The sequence below is a fragment of the Dermacentor silvarum genome, chromosome 2, assembly GCF_013339745.2.
Source record: "Dermacentor silvarum isolate Dsil-2018 chromosome 2, BIME_Dsil_1.4, whole genome shotgun sequence".
NCBI classification, from domain to species: Eukaryota; Metazoa; Arthropoda; class Arachnida; order Ixodida; family Ixodidae; genus Dermacentor; species Dermacentor silvarum.
Genome location: NC_051155.1, coordinates 8,730,910 through 8,757,733, shown reverse-complemented (window position 1 = coordinate 8,757,733; position 26,824 = coordinate 8,730,910). Strand labels below are relative to the sequence as shown.

The 26,824-nt window shown below is 48.4% G+C and overlaps 1 protein-coding gene across 1 annotated transcript in view; it reads left to right on the top strand.

Annotated features, from left to right (window-relative positions):
- LOC119441304 (heparan-sulfate 6-O-sulfotransferase 1) overlaps positions 1-26,824 on the top strand; it is a 63,416-nt gene that overhangs the window by 4,836 nt on the left and 31,756 nt on the right. The window contains exons 2-3 of the mRNA XM_037705926.2: positions 6,128-6,305; positions 16,771-17,084. Coding sequence (XP_037561854.1) covers positions 6,128-6,305; positions 16,771-17,084 — 492 coding nt within the window. The remainder of the gene's footprint in view (positions 1-6,127; positions 6,306-16,770; positions 17,085-26,824) is intronic.

The following is a 26,824-nucleotide window of genomic DNA, read 5'->3' as shown; positions in this document are numbered from 1 at the left end:
ATAATAATGTGGGCATTTATTAAGCTATTCATTGTCATCTGTACATGATCATCATCATGTGGGGTTCACAGGGGGTTCTTCATCGTTGCTTGTGGGGCTTTTTCTTGAGTGTGTGCTGTGCTTTGGGCATGGTCGGTTCGCCGCATCTCCGACGCGTAATAAACATTGTGATAACTGCTGCGTCACAATAATAATGATGAATAAGTGGCCTGCATTGCTATTACATCTTTAATATCAGTGACTGCTGGCACAAATGTTGCACCAGTAGACGTAGTGGTTGCCCATCTGAGGTCTCACGAGTGCATTTGACTATTCATGTGAAGCTTTTTATTTTTGCACAGACTGAGCATTATTCTTCAGCCATGCTTTTGTCATGGGATGTGTACCTTGACTATGATGTGTCTATATGATGTGGCAATGGTGTGTCTACAAAGAAACGCCAAGCATGCCCCTTCACTTCCTAGTTATCCACATCCGCTGCATGCTCTGTTTACTGGTCATATGGCTCACCAACAAGCCCAGCTAGTGACGTCAGTGAAGTATGCTTTCTCGTGCTTAGCTGTGCAGCTCTTGAATTCAGGGTGAGGTTTGAAATAGTGCAAACATGATCTGTTGCGCAAATTTCATGGTTGTTCAGGAGAGCAGCATGGTGCATTTGGCATGGCTATGCCTCATCATCTGAGATAGTAAACATGCAAAATATTTGTGACAGGACTTCCAGCTGATGCTACAAGGGCTGCAAAGCATGTTTAGCACCTCCCTTATAGCACACAAGAGGGCACAGAGGAAAATGTGCAAAATAATGCCAGAGCTTGCAGCCAAATGCAAGTGGGCAGCATATCATGGCACTTACCAATGATAGTGTAGTGGACAGTGTGCTTCGCGTCCACCGAAGATGAAGACAAAGAAGAAACTCGACATCATGGCCACGACATCAGCTTAGTTGCCCCGACGAATAAATGTTTATTTGTTCCGAGTCTTCCGTTCCCACAAGTTGGTGACCTCGGACGTGATCCCGCATCGCAACTATTCGTCCCGTCGCTTCTCTTCGACGCCATGGAATCGAACTCCCAAGACAATGTCGCACCTTCTATCGCCACACTCAAGCTTACCGAGTTCCGGCCCGCAGATAGTGAGCTCTGGTTTCTCCACATCGAAGCGCAGTTCCGCCGTCACCGCATCGCATCGCAAACGGCCAAGTACGACTATGTCGTGAGTGCACTCAGCCCGACCACCACAGCTTTGATCCGCGATGTTTTGCTCACTCCCCCACCCGACAACCCCTACGACATCCTCAAACGGGAGTTACTTCGACGCACGACTGACTCCGAGTCGCGACGCATTCAACAGCTTCTATCGTAGGAACTTGGCGACCGAAAGCCGACTGAGCTGCTTCATCGCATGACCATGCTACTCGGAGGCAATTCATCTTCAACGGACTCAAAAATAGTCCGCGAGCTCTTCCTTCAACGTCTACCGAATCAGGTACGGATGATTTTGTGCCTCACCTGCGGCAACCTCCATTGAAGACTTAGCAACAACGGCAGACCAGATCATGGATACTTCCCATCCTTTCGTATCTGCCATCGACCGTTGTCAGGCGCCCGTCTTGAGTCTGTTACAGTTAGAGCAGCGCTTTGACGAACTCAGCGCCTCAAACGCACAGCTTGGCAAGCAAGTGCATCAACTAACTACTGAGCTAGCTACCTTGCGTTTCTCTGCGGGTAGAGACCAGTTACGTCATCGCACGCCCAACCAAAGCAACTCTCTCTATTCCACTGCCGCTATTTGTTGGTACCACGCCCAATACGGCACTCGTGCACGTCAGTGTCGTACACAGTGTAACTTTTCGGGAAACGGTCGGGCCAGTCACTGATGACGGCAAGTGCTACTGGCCCTACGTCAAGCCATCTTTTCTACGTCACCGACCGCGTAACGAAAGTTCGCTACCTTGTAGACACTGGCGCAGAAATTTGTGTGCTTCCGCCTGCCTTTGACGACCGAAGACGACATCGCCACGACTCGTCCTTTCTCACTGCGGTCAACGGTTCTAATATTAGAACGTATGGCCAGAAATCAGTGACTCTTCATCTCAGACTGCAGCGTCCCTTTCGATGGCTGTTCACCGTCGCTGACGTCTGCGGCCCCATCATCGGTGCCGATTTTTTGTGGAAGTTCAACTTGGTTGTCGACCTACGCCGCCTGCTGGACTCCACGACAAACCTGTCGGTACAAGGCATCACCACAACTGCACCGCCCTTGCGTCTCCTACAAGCACACACCCAGGTATCGACACCTTGGTCCACCATCCTACAAGAATTTCCAGAATTTCAACCTCCCTCGGCTGATCGCCCAATCCTGCACAAGGTCACGCACCACATTGTCACGAAAGGACCACCAGTATCTGCCCGACCCCGCCGCTTGGCACCTGAATGCCTGAAAATTGCAAAGCAGGAATTCGATCACAATAGAAAATGATGGCCCCAATACCCTGTAGCGATTTGGTGACAGAAAATGCAACAATGCTTGTGTTGCATGTGTTGCATAGCCAGGCGATGTCCCAATACTTTTTGTGGAAAGTACATTAGTGTGGAAGTACGGGAACTGTTGTGCAAATAGTTGCCAAAAATGCCATTGGAACATGATACAAACAATATAGTCAAGGAAAACAAAAAGGCCTCCAAAATTAAGCCAGAGATATTGCAAGGGTGGTCGATTACAAATATACTGAGGTTGGACTTCGATTCGGATTCGGAAGCAGTAAAATATGGACGCAGCATGAAATCAGTGAAAAGAAAACTTGGCATAGGACAAGGCAAAATGTATGCTCTGAAAGATAAGCAGGGTAATATCATCAGCAATTTCGATGACATAGTAAAAACAGCGGAAGAATTCTATACTGACGTATACAGTACCCAGAGCAGCCAAGCTACTTTTATTCGAAGTAGTGATGAACAGGATACAGAGGCTCCTTCTATAACTAGCGATGAAGTTAGAACGGCCTTGCAAGACATGACCAGGGGGAAAGCTGCCGGAGAAGATGCAATAGCAGTCAATTTAATAAAAGATGGAGGAGATATCATGCTTGAAATGCTTGCGGCCCTTTATATGCAATGCCTCACGACTTCAAATGTACCAGAAAGCTGGAAGAACGCCAACATTATACTCATTCATAAGAAGGGAGATGTTAAAGAATTGAAGAATTATAGGCCCGTTAGCTTGCTTTCGGTATTGTATAAAATATTCACCAAGATAATTTTCAGTAGAATCAGGGCAACACTTGACTTCAGCCAACCAAGAGAACAGGCTGGCTTCAGGAAGGCGATATTCTACGATGGATCATATCCATGTCATAAATCGGGTAATAGAGAAATTTGCAGAGTACAATCAACCTCTTTATATGGCTTTCATAGATTATGAAAAAGCATTTGATTCAGTAGAGATACCAGCAGTTATCGAGGCATTGCGTAATCAAGGAGTACAGGAGGCATACGTGAATATCTTGGCAAATGTCTACAAGGATTGCACAGCAACTTTGGTTCTCCACAAGAAAAGTAGAAAGTTACCTATCAATAGAGGGGTCAGACAAGGAGACACAATCTCTCCAATGCTATTCACTGCATGCTTAGATGAAGTATTCAAGCTCTTTGACTGGGAAGGCTTAAGAGTGAGGATCAATGGCGAATACCTCAGCAACCTCCGATTTGCAGATGACATTGTCCTATTCAGCAACAGTGGGGATGAATTACAGCAAATGATTGAGGACCTTAACCGAGAAAGTGTAAGAGTGGGGTTGAAGATTAATATGCAGAAGACAAAAATAATGTTTAATAGCCTCACAAAAGAACAAGAATTCAGGATCGCCAGTCAGGCTCTAGAGTCTGTAAAGGAGTACGTTTATCTAGGTAAATTACTCATAGGGGACCCTGATCATGAGAAGGAAATTTACAGGAGAATAAAATTGGGTTGGAGTGCATACGGCAGGCATTGCCAAATCCTGACTGGGAGCTCACCACTGTCGTTGAAAAGAAAAGTGTACAATCATTGCATTCTACCGGTGCTAACATATGGGGCAGAAACTTGGAGGTTAACAAAGAAGCTCGAGAACAAGTTAAGGACCGCACAAAGAGCGATGGAACGAAAAATCTTAGGACTAACGTTAAGAGACAGGAAGAGAGTGATGTGGATCAGAGAGCAAATGGGGACAGCCGATATTCGAGTTGACATTAAGAGGAAAAAATGGAGCTGGGCAGGCCATGTAATGCGTAGGATGGATAACCGGTGGAACATTAGAGTTACAGAATGGATACCAAGAGAAGGGAAATGCAGTTGAGGACGGCAGAAAACTAGGTGGGCAGACGAAGTCAGGAAATTTGCAGGTGCTAGTTGCAATCATCTAGTGCAAGACAGGGGTAAGTGGAGATCACAGGGAGAGGCCTTCGTCCTGCAGTAGACATGAATATGCTGATAATGATGAGGGTGAAAAAACACTGAGGGACGAAGAAAATGCAGACTCACTTTTTTTTTCAGCAGAGCATGTCAACACATGGAAGGGGGGTGTTGCAGACAACATAGAAGCAGGTTTTAAAAAATAATCTGAAACATTTTGTGTTGATGGAACCGACCTTGTGTTGTTAGCAACCTCCTGGAGAAGCCTACAGTATTCTTTTGTAATGTGTTCTTGTTATTAATTGCTACTGATTATTTGAGCCTTTTAAATACTAATTGGATGGCCCCAATGTCCCTACTAAGTTTGTTGAGGTCACTTGAAGACATTGTTTTTAGTTGTTTGCAAAACTGTTTTTTTTTTCTGAGATTTAAAGAAAGCCTTCAAAAGCTGCCGTGGCCATGCTTTGGAGTTCGGGCTAAAGAGCTGCACAAAAGGCAGCATGTAGCAAACGACTGAAAGTGATGTTTCAAATGTGCTGCAGAAACGTCGTGTTGACATTGTGGCTGTAATTAATCAATTAAAAGTTAATTACTGCAAATTTCTTTATTAGTAAGAACAAAAAATACAGGAGGCTTCTCTAGGAGGTTGCTAGGAAATTAAGTTTGGCTTCACCATCATGGAAGGCCATTATCACCACCAGTGAATCGTCATATGCAATGCAAAGTTGAACTAAACTTAGAGATATGGCGTATATCCTCATGCCTAAGAATTCTTAACTGCTTCTCTGATAGAGCAATCGAAAAGGGGTGCTTACACACGCATAGTGAACTACTAATAACTGCGCAAATGGAGGACGACAAGACGAGAAGACCACAGACACATACGCATTTGTGTGTCGCCTTCTCATCTCGTCCTTGTCAAACTCCGTCACGTTTCGCGATGTTATTCATTTGTTATGTATTGTAACCAACTAGCCTTGAAAAATGCTTATAACACATTTGGGCAGTCTCTCTGTCTGCTCAGAACAATGCATTCCTTTAACTGCCCACACCTGCTGCAGTGGGCTGACAGCCAATGTTCGCACATTCACTCCTGTTTTCTCACTCTATGATTAGGATTGCCTGACTTTGCTGCATATGAGGGGCATCAGGTATACAATGTTTTCCGCACACTTGACAAAGGGTTTTTTTGACTCTGGCATGGTAACTATATATATGCACTTATTTTGTTCACTTCATGTACTTTCACATGTGACTCGCTGCACAAGCTTTTTAAGATTGTGCAAAAGATTGTGCATTTTGGACACTTTTCACCGATCCTGAGCCGTTTTCAGCTCGCCTTCCTCTAATTTTTTCACGAGTATTCTTTGACAGACAATGGGACAGGAAAGGGTAACTGGTATTTGCCATCCACAAAGACGGCTGCGGAAAGGGCTCATTCGTTTTGTGCTGGTTAGAAGTGGCCATTGAAGCCTGCCTCTTCCACTCTGCCAGTGAACCATGCCGTATCCTTCCTCGAGCGGCAGTCCTTGCTGTGGACATGGAAGGGGCTCTGTGGTGTTACTTTTGAAGCTGATTCAGGCTGTCATTACGCGCAGCATCAACTTTTTTTGACCAGCGCAAACGATGCCTCGCCCAAAAAATTAAAAGCTTGTGAAGCAGACCTGCAGTAAGATAAGTTTTTTCTAGATAGTAGTCCTTGTGGTTTGAAGGGGTGCAGTGATTGATGGGCTTGTAGGTACTTTTACGTGACGCTCCTGCGGGAACCTGTGGCCCGGTTCTTGAGCGAGTTCCGGCACGTGCAACGTGGTGCCACCTGGAGAGGCTCCCGCCACTTGTGTGGAGGCCGTGCCCCCACTGCCGACGAGCTGCCCCTCTGCTTCAATGGTTCAGACTGGCGAGATGTCACCTTCCAGGTAAATCACTCGGGTCCTTGTGAACTTGTGGCACTTCTGATGAAGCCTGTACGGATTGCCCCATTGGCCTTTGTGCACGTGTTTGCCTATTCTATTGTCTCTGCTTTCTCTCTCTGTCTACCTGTGGCATAACAGAGCGAGGACCGGGCTGTCTGTAGCTCCTTCCTAGCTCTACAAGGTCCGGTGGGCAGTTCCCACTGACCCTTTGTTGTCGAGAATTGCACCCTCATACTTCCAGTTACGTGTGGACATCCGCCACACTTGGGAGAGTAATTGTAGGAAAGACATCTGCGTGAGAGCACAAGGCGCATGCATATTTTACGAGGCAAAGTCTTTCTTATCGAGTTAACACCATTCTTCTTGATCAAGTCTGTTTCTAGCCTTTTTTTTGTGGGCCGATCTCGAAGATAGTGCAGTCTAAAAATTTTGGCCAATGTGTGCTGCTGGGTGTATGTGCCTTGGGCTGCTCACCATGATGTTCTGGATATGTATATATATATATATATATATATATATATATATTCAAATAAATAAAATCAATTATCGTGCACAACCCTGGATTCGAATGCAGGACCTCTAGCCCAGAAGCCTTATACTGTAACCATTACACCACAGGTGCTTTTGCCCACCTTATAATCAGATCGTAGTTTTGGCATCTAATACCTGAGAAATTATTCAACAATAATTAACGCATTATTATACGTCAAAATCTGGGCTGACCCACAAAATAGTGCGGAAATTTAAAGACATCTTCCTATGCCCCTCACGCGAAGTGTGACGCGATATAGTGTCTTGTGCAGTGGCTCCGCCTTCAGTACGTAGAGGAACTGTCGCAGAAACAAGACGAGACAGCTGCGTTCGATGCGAACGAAATCAAGATTCTTTTTTTTCTTTATTGCTTTCTTAGCGTGCGTGCCTTTGGAGCCCACCATCTTCTTCTTTCTCGTCCTGTCCGCTCCCACGAGATTCAATAGCTTCTGGCCGCGAAAAGTTTCCTTCTCATCAGTGGAAGCAACCTTCGAGTGTGTAAAGGTGTTCTCCGAACGAGTCTTCCTTTTTAAGAGACAGGAGCGCGGCTTCCCGTCGACTCCAGAATATACTTCAATGACCTTAGCCATGTTCCAGAAGGACCTAGGAGTGCGTGCACCGATCAAAACGATGTCTCCTTGGTTCACTGTCATTTCTTGCTTTCTTGCGTTACACTGCTCTCTCAGTTCTTTCAGATATTCCTTGTTCCATCTTTTCCACCAATCTTTCGTAATTTCTTGCTTATTTCTCCACATTTCTTCTATGCTGATCTTTTTTTCACCTTCTGTACTGTCTTTGATCCTATGCTTTCCACCTATTATATCAGCCGGCACAATAGGTAGAGGCTCATCCGGTTCGTTGTATACATAGGTCAATGCTCTGTTATTAAGGACAGCTTCAACTTGAGTTGTTAGTGTTTGCATCTCTTCTCTTGATAAGTCTTTTTCCAATAACTTTCCTCATTGTTGATTTCATGCTTCGTACCATCCTTTCATAAAAGCCTCCCCACCAAGGCACTTGTTCTGCGATGTACTTCCATTTGATTTGGTCCCCTTGGCTTGCTCTTTTGGAGACTTCTTCCGTAGTTCTTTAATCATACAATTGATGTCTCTGTTGGCCTTCTTGAACGTCCGTGCGTTGTCACTGTAAATGATGCAACGTAGCCCTCGTCTCGCTGTAAATCTTCGGATTGCATGTAAGAATGTTTCTGTTGTCATGTCCACAACTTCGAGATGTACAGCTCGTGTAGTAGCACATACAAATATTGCAACATACTGTGTTGTAGTACCTTTCATCGTGTCCTTTATAAGTAACGGACCCGCGAAATCCACTCCGATCACTTCAAATGGTTGTCGCTCGTTGACTCTGTCAGCAGTAAGTGGGGCTGTTTCTTGGTGCAGCGGTCTGGCGCCAAATCGTTGGCACTTTAGACACTTAGTTCGAAGCTGTGATAATGTGACGCTTATTCCTCCGTGCAGCGTGAGTTACTGGATATGGCTTTGTACCAGCCGTCCACTTTGGCAGCACAATAGGATGTCTTTCGTTGTATGATAATCCACATTGGAGTAGCCGACCTTTGTGTCTTATCAGACCTCGATCGTCTTCAAAGACTTCCGTACCATGAAGAAACATCCTTGTTGTCTTCGGAGGAATGCTCTTGCTCTGTACGATGTTTTCTCGTATGTGTTGTTGTTCTAGCTTGATTATTGGTCATCTCAGCATGCTTCAGTTCCTCAAAACTCAGATCTCCGATGATCGGTCTCTTTTTTCGTATATTCCGGATATACCTGAGAACCAAAGCTGTGACTCTGAGTAATCGTATGTATGTGCCATACTTCTCCGCGTTAATCACTGCCGCATTTGACGTGCATGCGTTAATCGCATAACTTTCACCATGCTCAGTGTCGTCTTCTGCTTTGGAACTGACCATTTAGGACCATGCCACCATAGTTCTGAGTTTATTAGACGCTCTGCGCTTACACCTCTAGTCATCAAATCAGCTGGGTTTTCTTCACTTGCAACGTAATTCCACTCTGACAGTTTCGTTTTTTCCTTTATCTCCTTCACTCTGTTTTCGACAAAATTGTCGCGTTTTTTCTTTGCACGTAAACAACTTAGAAATATGGTCGAGTCTGTCCAATATCTTGTTTCGTTTAGTTTTCTTACAAATCCTCTTCTGATATATTCAGAGAGGCGTGCAGATAGCGTCGCAGCCATTAGCTCGAGTCTTGGCAAAGACATTTCTTTCATTGGAGCTATTCGTCCTTTTGCTATGAGTAGCTCAGACTGTTTTTGGTTTTTGTAGGTATTTATCAAGTAGGCTACTGTTCCATAAGCGTACGGGCTTGCATCGGAAAACAAATGAAGATCCGTGTGAAGAGGCCTGCTGCCTTGGTTAATATCAAACCATCTAGGTATGCTGAAGTCTTGTAATAATCGTAGCTCTTGAATCCAGTTCCTCCACGACGCCGTTTCATCTTCTCGTAGTGGGTCGTCCCAAAATGTTCCCTTCCTCCACGTGTTTTGTATTTTTCGCTTAGCTGTCACCGTGAATGGAGTGAAGACACCCAGCGGATCGTATATTCTTGCCGTTAGCTGTAGCATTTGCCTCTTCGTGATTGTACCGCTCGTATCGATGTCCTTTATGTTAAAAGATGAGAGGTACAATTTATCTTCCTCGTAATTCCATCTGATGCCAAGTACCTTTATCTGGGTTGAGGTTTCCATGCCTGTGTTTTTCTCTTGTATGTTTATAGTTCGCTGTAATCGAGGTTCATTCGTTTTGAACTCTCTGAGTGTCATTGGCGCCTCTTGAAGAATGTATTTTGACTTTTTATAAAGTTTTTCGGCTTCTTCTGGCGAGTTGGCTCCCAGTATCACGTCGCCGACGTAAATGTTGTTCTTCAGCTGCTTAATCGTTTCCGAAAAGCTATCTTCCAAATTGCTTAAGTGGTTTTGCACAGCTGCTGCAAGTAAGAAAATACTCGGACCTGTTTCTAATGTTACTCTTGACATTCTCCAAGGTACAATTTTTGCGTCGCTACCACTTGAAATTCTGTCCCACCAAAGAAAACGCAATGCGTCTCTATCTTCTTCGTGCATTGAAATCGGCAGAAATGCTTTCTCTATATCAGCTGTCATTGGTATGTGATGGTGTCGGAAGTTCATCAGCATATGCACCAGATCACCATTGAGATTCGGTCTTGTTTCGAGGTTATCGTTCAAAGAAAACCCTTTTGTCGACGATGAAGACGCATCAAATACAATTCTTATCTTTGTGGTTTGTCGACCTTCCCTTATTACTGCCTGATGCGGCATGTAGTAGCAGTGTGTCATCGGTCTACTTTTTTCTTCAACCACTTCTGCTACTCCATTTTATTGCGATAGCAATTATATGGACACTTCAACCGGATTTCTGCCGTCGGCGTCGCCGTGAGGTTCCGTATAGATAAAATCTTCACCGCGCGCCGTATGCCCGAGCGGAAGCGTGCGGGGACGTGCGCTATCGCGGAGAGCGAACGCACTCAATCTCCCACGCGCAAGCAACGAAGCGGGAAGCCAGCGCCGGAGGGAGCGGGAGGGGGGGGGGGGGCACTTCTACTCTGCCAACAACCGCGCTCGTCGCTCGACCGCACCGTCTCTTATCTCTCTCACGCGCAAGCAAGGAAGCGGGAAGCCAGCGCCAGGGGGAAGGGGCGGGGGGGGGGGGGCGCACTTCTACTCTGCCAACAACCGCGCTCGTCGCTCGCCGCACCGTCTCTTATCTCCATACGAATCTGACCTTTATGCACTGTGCATTCGCCACTCAGTTTCTGTTGAAGCGATAGACCGCACGTACCTTCGCCCGCTGCAGCGTATGGGCCTGCTGCCAGCGTTCTGACAGTCGTTGTCTGCAGTCATTCACTGTGATCTATTCATGTTTGTTTGTGCGCGCTCACACCACGCTTGTTCATTCAGTTAGTAATAGTCGGGCCACATTTTCCAACGCACGCTACACATGTAATGCTGCCCGGATCGGCAGTGCAGCGCTACAGGTGTGTCCCTTCGCACGCGCGCTGCCCACGGGAAGCGCTTCTCATCAACACCACCGTTTCACACGCGCCTTCTCGTGATCATCGAGTCTCTCTTCATGTCGGTCTACTTACGCCGCAGCACACCTACTTACTTAATCAGCTCATGTTTACTACAATTCATATTGCTACCAAAGCCGCTCACCCTACTTCGTATGACATTGCTGTGTTGCTATCGCATTCATTGCTTCGCCCTTTGGGCGAAACTGTGACTTTTTAAAATAATCTCTAATCGCACTGTCGTAACGCCGGAGTATACTTTCGTCCTTCTGTAGCCGTCGAGTGAGTTGTCGTAATCTGTTCATAGCTACGTTCTTGTTTTCATAAAGTTCCACGTTATCTTTCCATGGAAGTCTGACAGAATATCGCTTCTTTTCCAATTTCAAGCGCCTTTTGAAGTGCTGAATCACTTCCTCTTCTCTCCTGGTTTCTTTCTCAGGGCACTTTATGCCTAGAGTTTCAATATCCCAGAAATGGCTGAGTTTTGTCTGTATGTCGCAGTTATCCACGTTGACGTTAAGTACCATTACGGTTGACTTCTTTCTCCTTTATTGTTGCTGATATCCTAGCTTGAATTTGTACTGCCCAGCCGAAAATGGTTTCTGCTGCTGTCAACCTTTCTTCTAGTCTTCGTATCCCACCTGTCATTACTTGCCAATTACTGGTCTGATCCAATAAGTATTCTAATTTCTATGCATGATGTGCCTTTACATGAACCGTCAGCCAGCTTGAATCCGTCCTCTTCATACTTCTTTTGCAGTGAAATAGGCAGGAATGGTAATCTTTCTGTTAAAATTATGCCTACCTCCAGTGCTTCCAATACCACTTCTTCACTACTGGAGGCACTTTTCAGTTTAACTTCAATTGAATTCATGACTCTTTCATTTTGACCTCCTCCAAATGAGCCTATCGTGAATCTTTCTTTTCCTTTAACTTTACAGCCAAGTTTCTCAGATAGGCTCATCAGTATGTATGATCTTTGGCTGCCAGTATCCAGCAGAACACGACAATAACATGACTGCCTTCTACCTTCTGATAATGCAACTGCAGTCTGCAGAAATACACTTCATAACGATGTTCATAAACGGGCAAGTAGATGTTTTCTCTTCCTGATTTTCACTTTCACCAAGAGTAGAGGTTATACACTGTGCTGTCAGTTATTTGCTTCGGCACAAAGACGTCGCATGCCATTTTCGACATATCTTGCACCTAATGTTTGTCTTACATATTTTAGCAGTATGGCGAGGCCTGCTACAGTGGAAACATCTGTTTGCCTCTCTGAGCTTCATTTTCTTGTCTTCATAAGGCATTGTTTTCCTACAGTCATCAGTATAATGAGTGGTATTCTCGCAAAATATGCAAAACTTTGCCGCTGTACTTTGAAAATTAACAGTTCTTGTATACTCCTTACTCTCAGTCGTGTGGCTGTAGCTTTCTCTCCTTTCTGTTGACAATTCCTCTCTGCACTTTACTTGATCTTCGATGCATTTCATCAAGCGCTTAAGAATATCTTCTTGACGTAAAGCCACATTCTGATCTCGTGATGAAGATCCACTGATCGCTTCTCTTTGTTTTAACTACAGTCCAATGTACATATCCACTGGCAAAGCTTTTTTCAGGATGGGAAGCAACATCGATGCATAGAACTCGCTTTTCAATCTTAAAGATTCCAATCCACGTATGTGCACTTGCACCTTTTGTGACAACTTTCTTAAACCGTCATGGTCGTTGAAGCTTGCTACTTTATTCAAGTTAGTCAGTTCTTTCATATGCATTTCTACCAGCACGTCATCTTTTCCGTACCTCTGCTTGAGTAGATCAATGGCGTTGCTATAGTTACTGTCTGAAAACTGTAGTCCCTCCACGGGCAGCTGCCGCTTTTCTGGTTAGTGATGACAGAAGGTACGTAAATTTCTGATTTTCGTTCAAGTTGGTTCTTTCGTGTACAGCTGTTTCAAATTGCCGCCAAAATCTCTGCCATTTAATTTTGTCGCCGTCAAACTTAATTAGTTCTAGCTTCGGTAGCTTCACTATTGTTGCTTGCTGCGATTGTCTATCTTCGACATTAAAGTTGGGTTGCACCCTCGCTGTTTCCCTTACTTCTTGCCGAGAAAGGTAGGCGTTGATGCTGTGCAGAGCACTTATTATCTTTAACTCATACTCAGTGGTTTTCGCAAACTCCGAGTCAGCTGTTTCGGGTGTTACAAACTGCTCCATCTGCTCATCCACTTTATTTAGTGAGTCTGCAATACCTTTAATCTGGCTGGCTATCAGCGACATCGCCTAAGGATCCTGATTCTCCTCCAGTTTCTTTTCAGCATCGCTCACTAGGTGTGTTATTTGCGTCCTCAGCGTTTTTCGCTTCTTCAAAATCACTTCTCTGTTCATCTTGAATAACTGAGGAAACCACTGATCGCTTACAGATTTTAGTGGCAAGGCGTCATCCGAATCTTGGTCGCCCTGTGTGTCCGTGCCGCTCCTTGCCGTCGATGTCTCGTCTCGCTGCCGTTGGTTTGCTCCCGGGCCTCCTCTTCGTCCGTCTTCTGTGGCCGGTGCATCGTTCTGGTAGTTCGTGGCCAGTTGGAAGAGGAGTAGCCGCTAAATCCTGTTCACGGCACCATGTCGCAGAAACGAGACAAGACAGCTGCGTTCGATGCGAACAAAATCAAGATTCGTCTTTTTCTTTTCTTTATTGCTTTCTTAGTGCGCGCACCTTTGGAGCCCGCCGTCTTCTTCTTTCTCGTCTTGTCCGCTCCCATGAGTTTCAATAGCTACATCTCGAGGGCACTCTGTAAATTTCAATACATCGAGGGAGGGGCATGGAATTAGGCTGACGCTTTATCGCTCGTTACTTGCCTTCGCATTGCCGTGCCGCACTCGAAGAAATTGCTAATTGATGTGAACTTTGAGGAGCTGAAAAAGAAGATGTCGCTGTGTAGTGAAGAAAGCTGCTGAAACTCCTGAGGAACGGGAAGCTCGACGTCAGATTATTAGAAATGTGCAGCGTGTAATAAGAACTGCTGAGACGCCTGAGCAATGGGAAGCCTGAATCGAGCTCTTCAGAGCCACCAGGAGGATCGAGTGTGCGAGGAACGAGAGCTGCGCGGCGAGCATCGTAGAACTGTAAAAGAAGCTGTTAGGGACCACATGAAGATGTGAAAGAGGGACACATCCTGGACAAGATGTGAGCAGTCGCACGATTCCGGAGCGAGACAGAGAGGGCTGCCGTGTCCCGGTACGATGCCCCTGATTAAAAAAAAACAGTTCACGTGGAATTCCTTTGGAACTACGTGCTTGGTATGCGGCAGACTGTAGTTCGCAGATTATGTGAGCCCCGAGCAGCAGCGCCACTGGGACGTGCGTGCGCCCGAATTTCCTGGAGAGCAACTGAAGTACTTCAAGTTGTGCTCTACTACTCAATATACGTTGTGTACGTCTCCTTAATTTCAAACACACATGCATGCACTAAAAGAACTTGGAACGCGACTCAACCTGTCGTTGACGTCTATCGAACCCTGTCGCTATAGAATCCAACCCATTCTCAACCCCAACTCACTGAGGTAGACTTTGTCTTTCGTTGATTCCAACTGGAGGTTGAATTGTCATGCAACTTTTTTTTTCCTCTCATTCATTGGCTACTTTGGGTATTGCTCAGACTTGAGCTTGTCTACGATGCCTTGCACCTGCGGTGAGTGAATACCTTGTGTTGCTCTTTCTCCCAGATACTGAACCCAAGCGCTTGTGATCGAACATTGGGAGGGCGCAACCCTCAACAATGTGCCCAACATCGAGATAAATAGTGAGCAACTCTGCACTGAATGTACAGTGGCAAGTTTAGCTTGGTGTGGCATAAGGCAATTTGAGAAGACAGAAGCATTGCTCCTGAGGCTGTGGTGGCAGCATTTATTATAATCATCAGTGGCAAGAGAGCAGTGACTGTGTCGTTGCCTGATTCATGATATTCGTAGTCATTGTGTCACTCTAGGGCATTCCAGGACCTGTCATTTCATCAAATCATTACTCGCAACATCATCACAATAAACACACTATGCGAGCACTTCCTGTGCTCACTGATCAATCCTTAGGACACCAGAACACCAAGCGTACAGTGCCCACATTTTATTCTTTCAATTGGCATTCTTCCAGAAAATTTTGTGCTTTGGATATTACTAAAAAAACCTGTTTATTTAAACTTTTTTTTCCATTTACTTATGCCCGTTATTGCAGTTAAGTAGGAGCAGGTTCATCGCTTACTTTTATATAATGTTATTTCTCTGCGAGTATACAGGAAAGGATAATTAGTGATAGGGGCTAGAAGGGCAGTGTAACATTGTTAAAGGCCATATTGGTGGCTAAATCCCAAGCCGGAGTGGTTGCATTGTGCTTCACACTGGGTCCAGGTGAGCGAAGAGGCTTGAACAGCCTCTGATTACACTTTGGTAGCAATTCACCGTGCGCAGACATTGGTGTAATTTTGTAATGATGGAGGGTTTGGGAAAATCTGCAATGGACTGCACCTTGAACTGAAGAGGGTGGATGCCACTGGAGTCACGGTGGCATCCAACCAGGACTTCAAGTGCAGGGAGGTCGAAGCCACTCTTTATAGCATTGGTGACAAGGCCATGTGCCAGCAACCATTAGAGCAGGATACTGTGGTGCTGAAAATGTTCGTTGAGACTCGCAAATGTTGTTGACGTACACGAACACGTATGGTCTACCACACATCACTGATTCAATGACAAATTGTAATGACTGCAGTGTTGCACAGACTGAATGGCTTAGGTAGGAAGTTGTGGAGGCCAAAGGGGTTAGTGATGACTGCCTTGTGGGTGTTTTCGTCTGCCACCGGGATTTGATGGTAAGCCCGGACAAGACCCATTTTAGAAATGAGAGGGGCACCGTGTAGAGCAACTTAGCATTGCTCTACATGGCAGCACAGTCTTGTACGTTGAGCAAGGGTATTGGTCAGGAACACTTCCCAGGGCCTGCTTACTGCTCAACTAGACTGTGGGCAGTGCCAGTGACAGTGCTGCGACGTACCCAATCATCTTTATTGCAAAAGACTGTGCAAGCTCTCCACATCTCCAGCATGGGAAATGGCAACAATGAAGAAAACGTTTGTGGCAAGTGCATTTAGACAGGCTGATTATTTGGTGTTACAGATGTGCTCAGTTCTGTTTCTTTGACCGTCTTGTGTATCACAGTTCATACTGAAGCAATTGCTCTCAGCTTTTGCACCTTGTCTGTGTCCCAGTAGGGCACTTGGATGCAGCACTGCTCTTCACCGGGCTCATTACTGGCTGAGGGTCTTTCATTGACATTTTGTGCATATAGTACTTACTCTATTGCTGGCTCAATCACATTATGATGATGACTGCTGTGAAGGAGGTATAGTACAACAACAGCATATGGTGAAGATCTAGTGCAAATAGTGCATGTGTAGCTGCAAAAACCCCATAACAGCTCTCAATATAGCATGATGGAGTGAAGTGGCTTAACAGAGTGACAGAACAAGCCTCAGCTATGTGACAACTTGGAGTGTGGGGAAAGAGAAGCACATGCCCTTTTTATCATTTTAGAGTGTGCTGAGATAAATTAAAAGATAGCTATGGAAATATGTGCTAATACCAGCACAGTGTTCTTCTGAAGCTCAGCATAATTATCTGAACTACAGGCTGCCATTGTGGGAAGCTGCACATTCTAGCAGCTTTTACTTGCTTGCTGTGAAAGCGCTTGGTAACGAATGGCTCAAATTGCAACTGGTTGTGTTTTCAGACTCAGTTGCTGCCATTTAATGCCCGATGGCAGTTGGTGTCTTGCATCTGACACCGGGTGTGGCTGTGCGGCATTCACTTGATACCCTGCAGGAGTTCCTGGCGTGCCCGTGGAACCTGGCTGTGAACCGTCAGACACGCATGCTGGCCGACCTGACCCTCGTTGGGTGCTACAACCGGTCGGGCATGAGCGAGCGCAAGCGTGACCTGCTGCTGCTGGCTAGTGCACGGGAGAACTTGCGCCGTACAGCGTTCTTTGGCTTAACCGAGGAGCAGCGCCGCTCACAGCAGCTCTTCGAGGCCACATTTGGCCTACGCTTCGTGCGCCCCTTCGAGCAGCTCAACGAAACACGCAGCACTGCTGCCCAGGGGCGTGTGCCGCCTGAAGACCTTGAGGCTGTGCGCAGGTGCGTCCCTTCTACACTCCCGCTAAGTCTCAACTGAACATCCGAAAATCAGCTCATTTCAAACAACCAGAAATTAAAACAAGAATTGTGGTTAGTCAGCTTGACACACATCTTAGACACTTCTAATACAGTATGTATAAAAACATTCAAAGCATGATGTGCCTTGTTTATTTGAGATTTTATCAAGGGCCCAGACAGAAAAAGAAAGTTTTGTTTTCGCACATTGTACCAAAGTCTATTTTCTCTAGTCTAGGAGGATAGCCCGTACAATTCGGTAGGCCAACACTTTTGTTGTTTCAATCCCGCAATGGGTAATTTGAACGTGACTGGTCAGCATGCACATGTCTGCTGACCCCCCCATGGTGACCTCAATAGCTGCAGCATTTGTGGCACAGTGAATTGTGTGGGAGACACGCTAACTCCAGCTCAAAGCACAGATCATCAGGCCACCTTAGCAGATTTTCATGTGAGAGCAGCAGCTTACAGTGAATGATTAGGATTTTTTAAAACTTATTTATTTAAGCACACTGTAAGCCTTTTTCAGGCTCATACAGGAGGGAGAATTCAATAAAATGTTTGGCAGCATGTTGCACTCCTGTAACACGTGAAGGCGAAAGCCTGCTGCACACTTGGTAATCACTTGGTACAGTCAAACCTTGTTAATACGCAGTCGGCTGGGAATGACATTTAGGTAAGCACTAAACGATGTACGAATTAACCGCCAATGCCAGTTTAGCTGCTATTTACTGGCTGGAAAAGTACTACGCCATGATGTTCTCAAACACATGCACTCAGACAGGCTTCGTTTGCTTGTAGGCAGCAAAAAACGGTGATTTTCACTGGCCACCGTGGTGGCCTTGCCGCGACGACGGCATCTTCGAACTTTATAAGGCCATGAGCTGTTTGTCTATGAGGCCCCGCTTACTAACTAAGTTAACAAGCACAGTGTAACGCATGCACAGGTAAACATGAACACATCTCGCTCGATGACCGGGGAAATTCGCTGTCAATACACTGGAGTGAGGAGGCACGGCAGCAGCAGCGAGTGTGCCGTGTCTCGCTTCAACGCGGACTAGACGTCGAAAGCACAGTGTATATTAAGCAACCGGCACTAGTTGGACTTTGTCTGCAGATTGCTTTGAAGATGAGGCTCGCGCGGGCACGCACTTATTCCACGTCGCAGATCGCTTTCAAGATACGGCGCCCGCGTGGCCGCCGTCGAAGTAAACCCCTCCATTTCTTGCCTTCCCCCCCGTGCCTCGCGCGCGACAGAAGCGCGCTTCAGCCCCGCATTTCTCCCTCGCACGCGCGAGATTGATTCAGCTGACCCTCGCAAGCTTTCACTCCACGTGCAGCGTACAGCGCGCGGCGATGATGTTGCCATGTTTGGACTTTATACGGAACCTCAAAGCGACGTCCATGGTCACAACAGAAATGCACTTCGCAATTAAATATGCTTCTGCGCGGTTACTACTTGAATTAGATTCGATGGCGAGAGCGAATTCACACGCCCTACTGGCAGCTTCGCGTTACCGGGAGCTAATATCGACGGCCATGCTTTTGTGCGCGGCAATCGGCAACAGTTGTATGAGCAGGAAATACGTCATGTTGGCCATGTTTTAAGTTCACTATTGCTGGTGACTGTCATACGGGTGTCGAAATTTGAGAATCGAACGTTTATGCACATGAGATTCTGTCGATTTTGTGCCTGTGCGTGTAGATAAAAAACAAAAATAGTACGCACTAACCGTTTAGTGGGCAATGAGCGACTACAGCTTAAGCAGTCAGCCAGTACATGGGGTTCAATGGGGGCTGGGTGGGGGAATCGTTGCGACTATGTTTAAACCACAATTACACATTAAGCGGGTACGTATTGTCAGACACATTAAGAGGTTTGGCTGTAATGCAATAAGCTATACAATTTGAGAGGTCAGACTTATTTACGTTGCATCCTCTCAGCAGGGAAAAGCCGCACTTCTGGTCAAGCGCCTTGTTCCCGCCGCTTTGCACGTCACACCTCGTTTCTCGCTTGGCAAGCATCCTCGGCCATAGTGTACTTCTGAGGCCTACTGCGCAATCCGCTAGGCCCCAGGGAAGTGTCTTCCATCGCCGTCTCTCTTGCTTTGCAGTCGACTGTCGCCACAACCGCCGCCGCTGTGTCATGTCAGTGACGCAACACCTGTTTCTCTTTTTTCTGTCTGCATGCGTCGCTCGTTCCCTCTCCACCTGCCGCTCGCTCAGAGAAGGTTACATGTTTTTTTTGTTTTTTTTTTGTACCGCTTGACTAGACGCCGCATCTTTTTTTCAAGGCTATCGCGCAACGAGCCACTTAAGGCTGTCGCCTTAAATGTAATAGTTTTCAAAAAAAACAGGGGTGAACATACATATACAGGCAAACATCGTATAACGAACCTCAATTTAATGAAATTTGTGATGTAACACACTATTTGCATTTCCCGATCGTAGTTGCATTGAAAACCGTGTATATTTTTTGTAAATTTAGCGATGCCATTTCATGACATTGTTTCGATTTTAAGTTTTCGGCTATTTCAAGCATATACTAGGAGCCTGTATGGCTAGTAAACCTAGCAAAAGTCTATAAAAATATTGGTCGAGGCAAAAGTTTTTTCAAGCGTCCTTCTGCATGAAATGTTTGAGTAGCAAAAATTTGCCGCGTATCTGCGTGCTTCGCTGCAAATGTCGTCGAAAGACGATAGTCTTCTGCTGGCCGTACTACATGAGTGCTGGTCTGATCCGCGGCCACCCGTGATGCTGTTCTCGTACCATTTCCGTCCTGGCATGAAGGTTCGTTTGAACAGATTTCATTTTACCGCATTATTTCATCAAGCGGCCATTTATGTTTTGCCCTGCCTCAGACAGCGCTTCCTTTATGTTGAATCGGCCGCATCTGGCTGGCATTGATAAAATTGAGGAGGCGCTGCGTGAGACATGGACGCCATCTGGCAATACATCGGGAAACATGAGCTTGTGCAGAGGGTTTCCTTCCTCCATGGCAGAGGGCGCTTGTCGGCGCGCAGTCGGGGAACGTCGTTCGTCGGCGCGCATAGCATGGCATTTTCAGCGCAGCTTAAGAAACTAGGGTCTTTAGAGTTACGCATCTATGTATTTTCTAGTAAAGGAACACACCTCCTAATACTTACCTAGTGATGTTGCACCTCAGATATGCGTAATATTTACTTTGTGATCGATAACGTTCACAAGTGTGAACAGTCGTACCAGTTTAAGTAGTGTGGGCGGTAAGCAAGTGGTCCAACTTTGGCCGGGTGGCTGAATCGGGTGACAGACAGACAGACAGACAGACCAAATTTTCAGCGTTTAAGTTCCCCAAGAAAGACTATCGTCTTTAAAATGCTATCAAAGCATGTGCACCGGAATGTAGTGCCATCTGTGCCATTTGTCGCGTCGGTAAGCAACTTGCGGAGGTAGCAGGGCGCGCGCGGCAGCTCGCAGTGCTTGGAGAAACATGAGAGCTGACGATTCCTTCTGTGCAAGAGGGATGGGGAAGCAGTGAATGCATGGTAATGTGATCAAGCAAGTGCTAGGGAGGGGGCAGGAACCTACTATCTGCCCTCTTCTCCTAGCAAGCATGTTTTCTCCTTCTCGCGTGCATGCATATGCACATGGTATCTTGGAAGCTTTGGTGCCTTGATGGGCATTGGGTTCCCACGCGTCTAGTGTTGGCGGTTGCGCAATCTCAAGTTTCCAAGACACGGTGCAAAGCATTCGCTCGCGTTGTGACAGCGAGTTCGTGGTCATCCGGTGAGATCTGTTAATGTTTGCCCAAGCATGCGTGACACTGATAAAGCTACAAACCTTATTTTTTGTAATTGTCTCTTTGCTATCGCAACCAATGCTTTCTTTGCCTTTCTGGTGAAACATTGCTTTTCTTTCTTCTTTTGCTTTTTGCTCAGAACGAATGTTCGTATCTTTTTACAATTTTTGTTTTAATTTGTGGGCGCCTTTCTATAAGCACTAAGTGCGGTCAGTCAAGGCATCCGAGATTTACATCGCCGTGTGTTGCAACACATGTAAATCTCAGGCGCCATGAGCCATGTCGATGCATTGTTCTCGGCACGATCTGCACCGCACGCGCTGACGCTCATAACCATGCTATTATGGCCCGACCTTCTTGCAATTCGTTTATAATTGCTTACTAACAAATGCTATCCACCAGGAATGCTGTGGGAATTTGTGAAGCTGGTTTTACTGCTGAAACGCATAAACCTCGAACTAATGAAATTCACAATACAGTCAAATCTCGATAATTCGAACTTGAAGGGGCCCGAAAATTTGTTCGAATTAAAAGAAGGACGTATTTTTGAAGTATTCGAGCACCATAGCACGATGCCCGAATGGTGCGTGTCGTGAAATATCGCGGCGCACAAGCGCATAGCGAGCGCAACTGCCCACGCCGGCCAATGCTCGCTTCCCGATAACGGCAGAAAACGAAACTTCAGGGAGCAGGTGGTGCCGGCATGGCGCCGGGCGCACGCGCTCGGAGACCGTCGAAGGTGAGGGAGGAGGGCGGCAGGGAAGCGGATTTGGCCTTGGCAACTCTGCCGCTTCGTAGGCAGTGGCTTCGGTGGCTCCCCTCACCCTCTCTCTCAACTTCCTCGTGGCTCTCTCACCTTCGACTGTCTCCGTGCGTGCCCGCCGCTGTGCCGGCGCCGCTGCTCCAGCCGGCCCGGCGCCAGCTTAGTCTGCTTCCTGAAGCTTCGTTTTCTGCCGTTATCGGGAAGAGAGCGTTTGCCGGCGTGGGCAGTTTCGTTGGCCGGACTGGGCCTCCGCCGTTGCATTGAGGGGTCTCTCCTAAGCTTTTGCTTTATGGCGGTGTCGGAGCAATGTCGGTCGGAGGCGCCGCCGCGTTATTTGCTGTGCTGCTGAGAGCATTGTCGGTGCGCGGTATGTTCGAATTAACTGTGTGGGGGTCTTCCCCAACCCGTAGCGCGTGTAATCGCAGCTACGTAGGGTTCGGGCGAATAAGGCAACCAGCGAGTCAACTCAACAACGTTTATTGCTGTCAGCAATAAAACACACTTGTAGAGGGAAGTCCGCTCTGTATAACAACTAATAAAATAGGCTTGCCTCGTCGCGTGTGGTAGTCACGCGAACGAGGTCACTCACGGCTTTCAGCAGGTAAAAATCCGTCCAGGCAGAAGGTCAAGCGAGGTCAGAGCGAGCGGGGGTCTCTCGGTCGCGCTCTTTTATGCCTTTTTGCCTTTCCGCGAGGGGAGTGTCCTCCTCGCCCGCCGGATGCTTTCCCTCTTCCCGCGCGGCACGCGCGTCGCGAGAGGCGAGCGAGAACCGGGAGAGGGCAAAGTGCATTTCTCCCGTGTTCGCCCGGCTCCCGCAGCGCGCGGTGTGCGCGCACGAGATGTCCACCCGGCTGCTGTCGCGGGCGCTCCGTGCGCCGGCGACGGGCGAGCGCCCGCGGGAGAAGGTGGCAGCGTGTGCTCCCCCACATCCTCCCCCCCTTAAGAAGGCCCCCGTACGTTGAGGCTGGCACCTAGGGACGTCCGTTTGCCTGAGTACCCGCCGAGGTTGGCGACCGAGGAAGCGTTGTGGTGATGTAGCCCTCAGCTGGCGGACACTTGATGCCGACTCGGAGGCGGCTGGTCAGCTGCACTGCTCGGGCTTGCGAGGCGGGATCGTTGTCGGGGCTCGAAGGTGGCTCTCAGTGCTGCGCCCTAGGTGTCGGCTGCGCTGGAGGGGTGGTCGTCTGCCGGCCGCCGTGCGGTTCGTGCGGCTCCAAGGCCGGCGTAGCGCCGTCAGCACTGCAAGGGCGTCAGTTGTTCCAGCGCGTACTGCAGGCAATTCGCACGGCCGTATCTCGTCTTGCTCTGCTCCTGGAAATTATTATCAGCAACTGCATAGCAAACTGCACGGAACGGCACTGTGATCAGCAGCATAGTTGGCCGTATCCGGGGACACCATCGACGTCTGTTGCGAAGGGAATGTTCGCAAGCATCATCACCAATTCGAGTCGCAGCACAGGATAATCACCGCACTGGCCCTCACAGCAGTCTTTGGTGAAACCGCACACCCACGCGTCGAGCGTTCACGCCACATTCCCGTCGTGGCCTTGACGACTCGTCGTCCATACTCGGCGCTCCATGGTCACTAGACGTTCGCTTCCCCGGCAGGAACTACCAAGGTGCCAGCCCGGCGCGGCTGTATGCTCACGCGGTACGCAACGCCACCCGGACTTACGAATGTTCCTCGCAGTCGTCGGGTTACGCAACTAGCAGTCAGATTACCTTCGCCTGCTACGCAAATTGTAGCGCGGCTGCGGGCTCGCCGTTCTGTTCTGACTGCTCTCTCTCACCGATCGCGGTTGAGGGAGGGCCTGATCGTCATCACACTGCTCATCACGCGGCACGTAGCGTTTCAGGTCGCATACGTGTACCGGTCCGCCGATCGGCTTTCCTTTCTTGTTCTCGAGCCGGTAAACAAGCGAGGAAACCTTCTCTCTCACTAGATACGGCCCGGTCCACTTCGGCGCCAGCGAGGCAGCGAACTGTTTGGTAGCATCGCTGAGAACGTGCTGGCATCGAAGCACCAGATCGCCCACTTCGTAGTGGACGTTCCGATGCGAGCGGTCGTACTGCGCCTTCTGCTGTGCCCTTGCAGTGCGAAGATTACAGCGTGCTTTATGTAAAGCTTCCGTCATCTTGGCACGTAGATGCGTCGCGTATTCAGCTCGTGCTGACGGCGCGACTGGCATTCCGCTGCGATCCGCGAGAACCCTATCCATCGGATTCGGCAGCTCTCTCCCCAGGTTGAGAGAAGAAGGCGCATACCCAGTCGAGCGGTTTACTGTCGATCGCAATGCAAACCCGATCTCTGGAAGGTAGGTATCCCAGTCCTTATGCCTTTCAGAGAACGCGACAAGCATGTGCTTGATGTTGCGATTGACTCGTTCAGTGGGGTTCGACTGAGCATGGTAGGTTGTCGTTTTCTTATGCTTAATGCCCAGTGCGGCGCATGAGTCAACGAACACCTTCGCAGTGAAGTAGGACGCATTGTCCGTTATCAACTGCTCCGGAAAACCAAACCTGGTGAAAACCTCCATCAACTTATCCATGATCACCCGTGCCGTCAGTTTTCGTAGGGGGAAAAGTTCTACCCATTTACTGAAGTGATCCGTGACCACCAGCAAGAATTTGTTCCTGCTCGGTGTTGTGGGATACGGTCCCATGATGTCACATGCCGCGATTTGCCAGGGAGTCTGGCTGTCGATAGGCTGCATGAAGCCGGGCGGTCGTCCGCCTCGGGGCTTCACGCTTTGGCACACATGACACGATCGGGCGTAGCGAATCACGTCCCGTTTCATGCCTGGCCAGGTAGCGAAGCGACACAACTTAACGTAAGTCTTGGGGCCGCTCGCGTGCCCAGCAATGCACGAGTCATGAAAGTAGCGTAGCAGTGCTCCTCTCAACGCGCGCGGTATCACCACCTTAAACGCCTCACTTGTGTCGTTCTCGGTGGGAATATACCTCAGCAGGACGCCGTCGGAATTCAGCAGATAGGAATCCAGTGCGCTCACAGCATTACCAGCTGTTCCTGAGCGCTCCGCACCGACAGCAATACCAGCTGCCTCCATGTGCGCGGCGGCCGCGCCGCCCGGCTCTCGGAGCCCGTCAAGCACTTTTCGACAAAACGGATCCTTCTGCTGAGCCTCGAACAGCTCCTTTCTGCTGAAGACAACTCCTGCGGAACCGACAACATCTACGTGGTTCACGCTCTCGCCCAGGATCGACGGTTGTTCCGCGTCCCTTACTCGGGCTACGGCCAGGGTTTCTCCCTCGCCTCGGACAGGCGCTCGCGAAAGTGCGTCCGCTGCGGCATTGCTTTTTCCTTTGCGGTAGCGCACGGTGAAGTCGTAATGCTGCAGCAGCAGTGCCCAACGCGCCAGGCGACCACTCGGCTCACTCAAGCGCCTCAACCAAGTGAGAGCCATGTGGTCAGTCTCAATTGTGAAAGCCACTCCGTCGACATAATAGTCAAACTTTCGCAGAGCGAAAACTATCGCGAGACACTCCTTCTCTGTCACCGAGTAGTTCCTTTCCGCCGGCGTCAACGAACGGCTCGCGAACGCAACCGGTCGGAGAATGCCTCCGTGCTCCTGAAGCAAAATTGCACCTAGACCCAGGTCGCTTGCGTCTGTTTGAATCACAAACTCCCTGTTCAAGTCGGGCAGCTGCAACTCTGCCGTGTCAGCGAGCACCTTTGTGAGGCCGCGCAGTGCCGCCTCCTGCTCTGGACCCCAAGTCCAACGCTCGTCTTTCCTTAAGAGCTTCGTTAAAGGCGCTTGCACTGCCGCGCAGTCTGGAATGAATTGGCGATAAAAGTTCACCAATCCCAGAAAGCGTCTCAGTTCGCCGATATCTTTCGGCGACGGGTAGCTCAGTATAGCCTCGAGCTTATCCTCACTCGGCAGAATGCGGCCGTTGTCCAACGTGAATCCCAACAGCGTTATTCTGTTCGCAGCTATCTGAGCTTTACTCGGGTTCAACGTGATACCCGCGGACCTCAGCCTGTCTAGGACGTCTCTCAAGTGGCGCAAGTGCTCGTCGAATGTTTTCGAATAAACCACTATATCGTCGAGATATGCGAGAGCATGTTGCCACTTCGCATCTCCTAGAACTCGGTCCATCAACCTCTGATAAGTAGCGGGAGCTCCGACTAAGCCAAAAGACATTCTTTTGAACTGAAAGAGCCCGCGGTGACAAGTGAAAGCCGTTTTCTCTTTGTCACGCTCGTCCATTTCGACCTGAAAATATCCCCGACTAGCATCGAGCGTCGTAAAGTACTTCGCCCCGCCTAGGTTAGATACTAAAGAGGAAATGGAGGGTAGAGGGTACGCATCCTTCTTCGTAACCTCATTCAGCCTGCGGTAGTCTACACAAAGGCGATAAGTATCGTCCTTCTTCGGGACTAGAACTACCGGGAAGCCCCATGGGCTGTTCGACCTTTCCACAACGCCTGTGTCGATGAGTTCGTCTAAAGCGCTGTCAAGTGCTTTCCGTTTAGTCAAGCTTATCGGCCGAGGATTACATTTCCACGGCGCAGCGTCACCCGTGTCTATCCTGTGCCTGACTAACGTAGTGAGGCCCGGCCGGTCCGTGAAAATCGCGTCGTATTCGTACAACAGCGATGACAGTCGTGCCCGTTCTCTCTCCGGCAGGCTGTTGACCTCTGACAAAAGTGGGTGCGCTGCCCCTTGCAACGTCGCGGCACAATGTTGTGCTACCGTCTCTCCGTTGCTTTGATCGTCTTTACCGATTACGGTTTGCTCGCTCGGCTGCGGCTGGGTGTGGCCCGCTCGCGCCGCCCCCGGAGACTGGCGTGTCGCCGCAGGCACGGGCGCTTTTGCGAAACGCTTCAAAACACCCGTTCCGTTCTCTCGGTAACCTCCGCTGGCGATGTCTATCAAAATACCCGACTTGGCGAGAAAGTCTCGACCTAAAATAACAGGCACTGACAGACCGGGAAGATGTACAAGGCGTTGTCGCCTGACGCGTCTCTCCCAACGAATAACTAGTCTAGCTGCACCGCTCGATTGTGCTGTGCCGGAAGCAAGGCGGAAAGTGATGTCACTATCTCTTAAGCGGATATTGTTCTCGCGGAGATGCTGCAACACCTCGTCACCAAATAACGAAGCGCTTGCCCCAGTATCCAGTAATGCGGCAAACTTCTTTCGGGCTATCGTTAGCTCG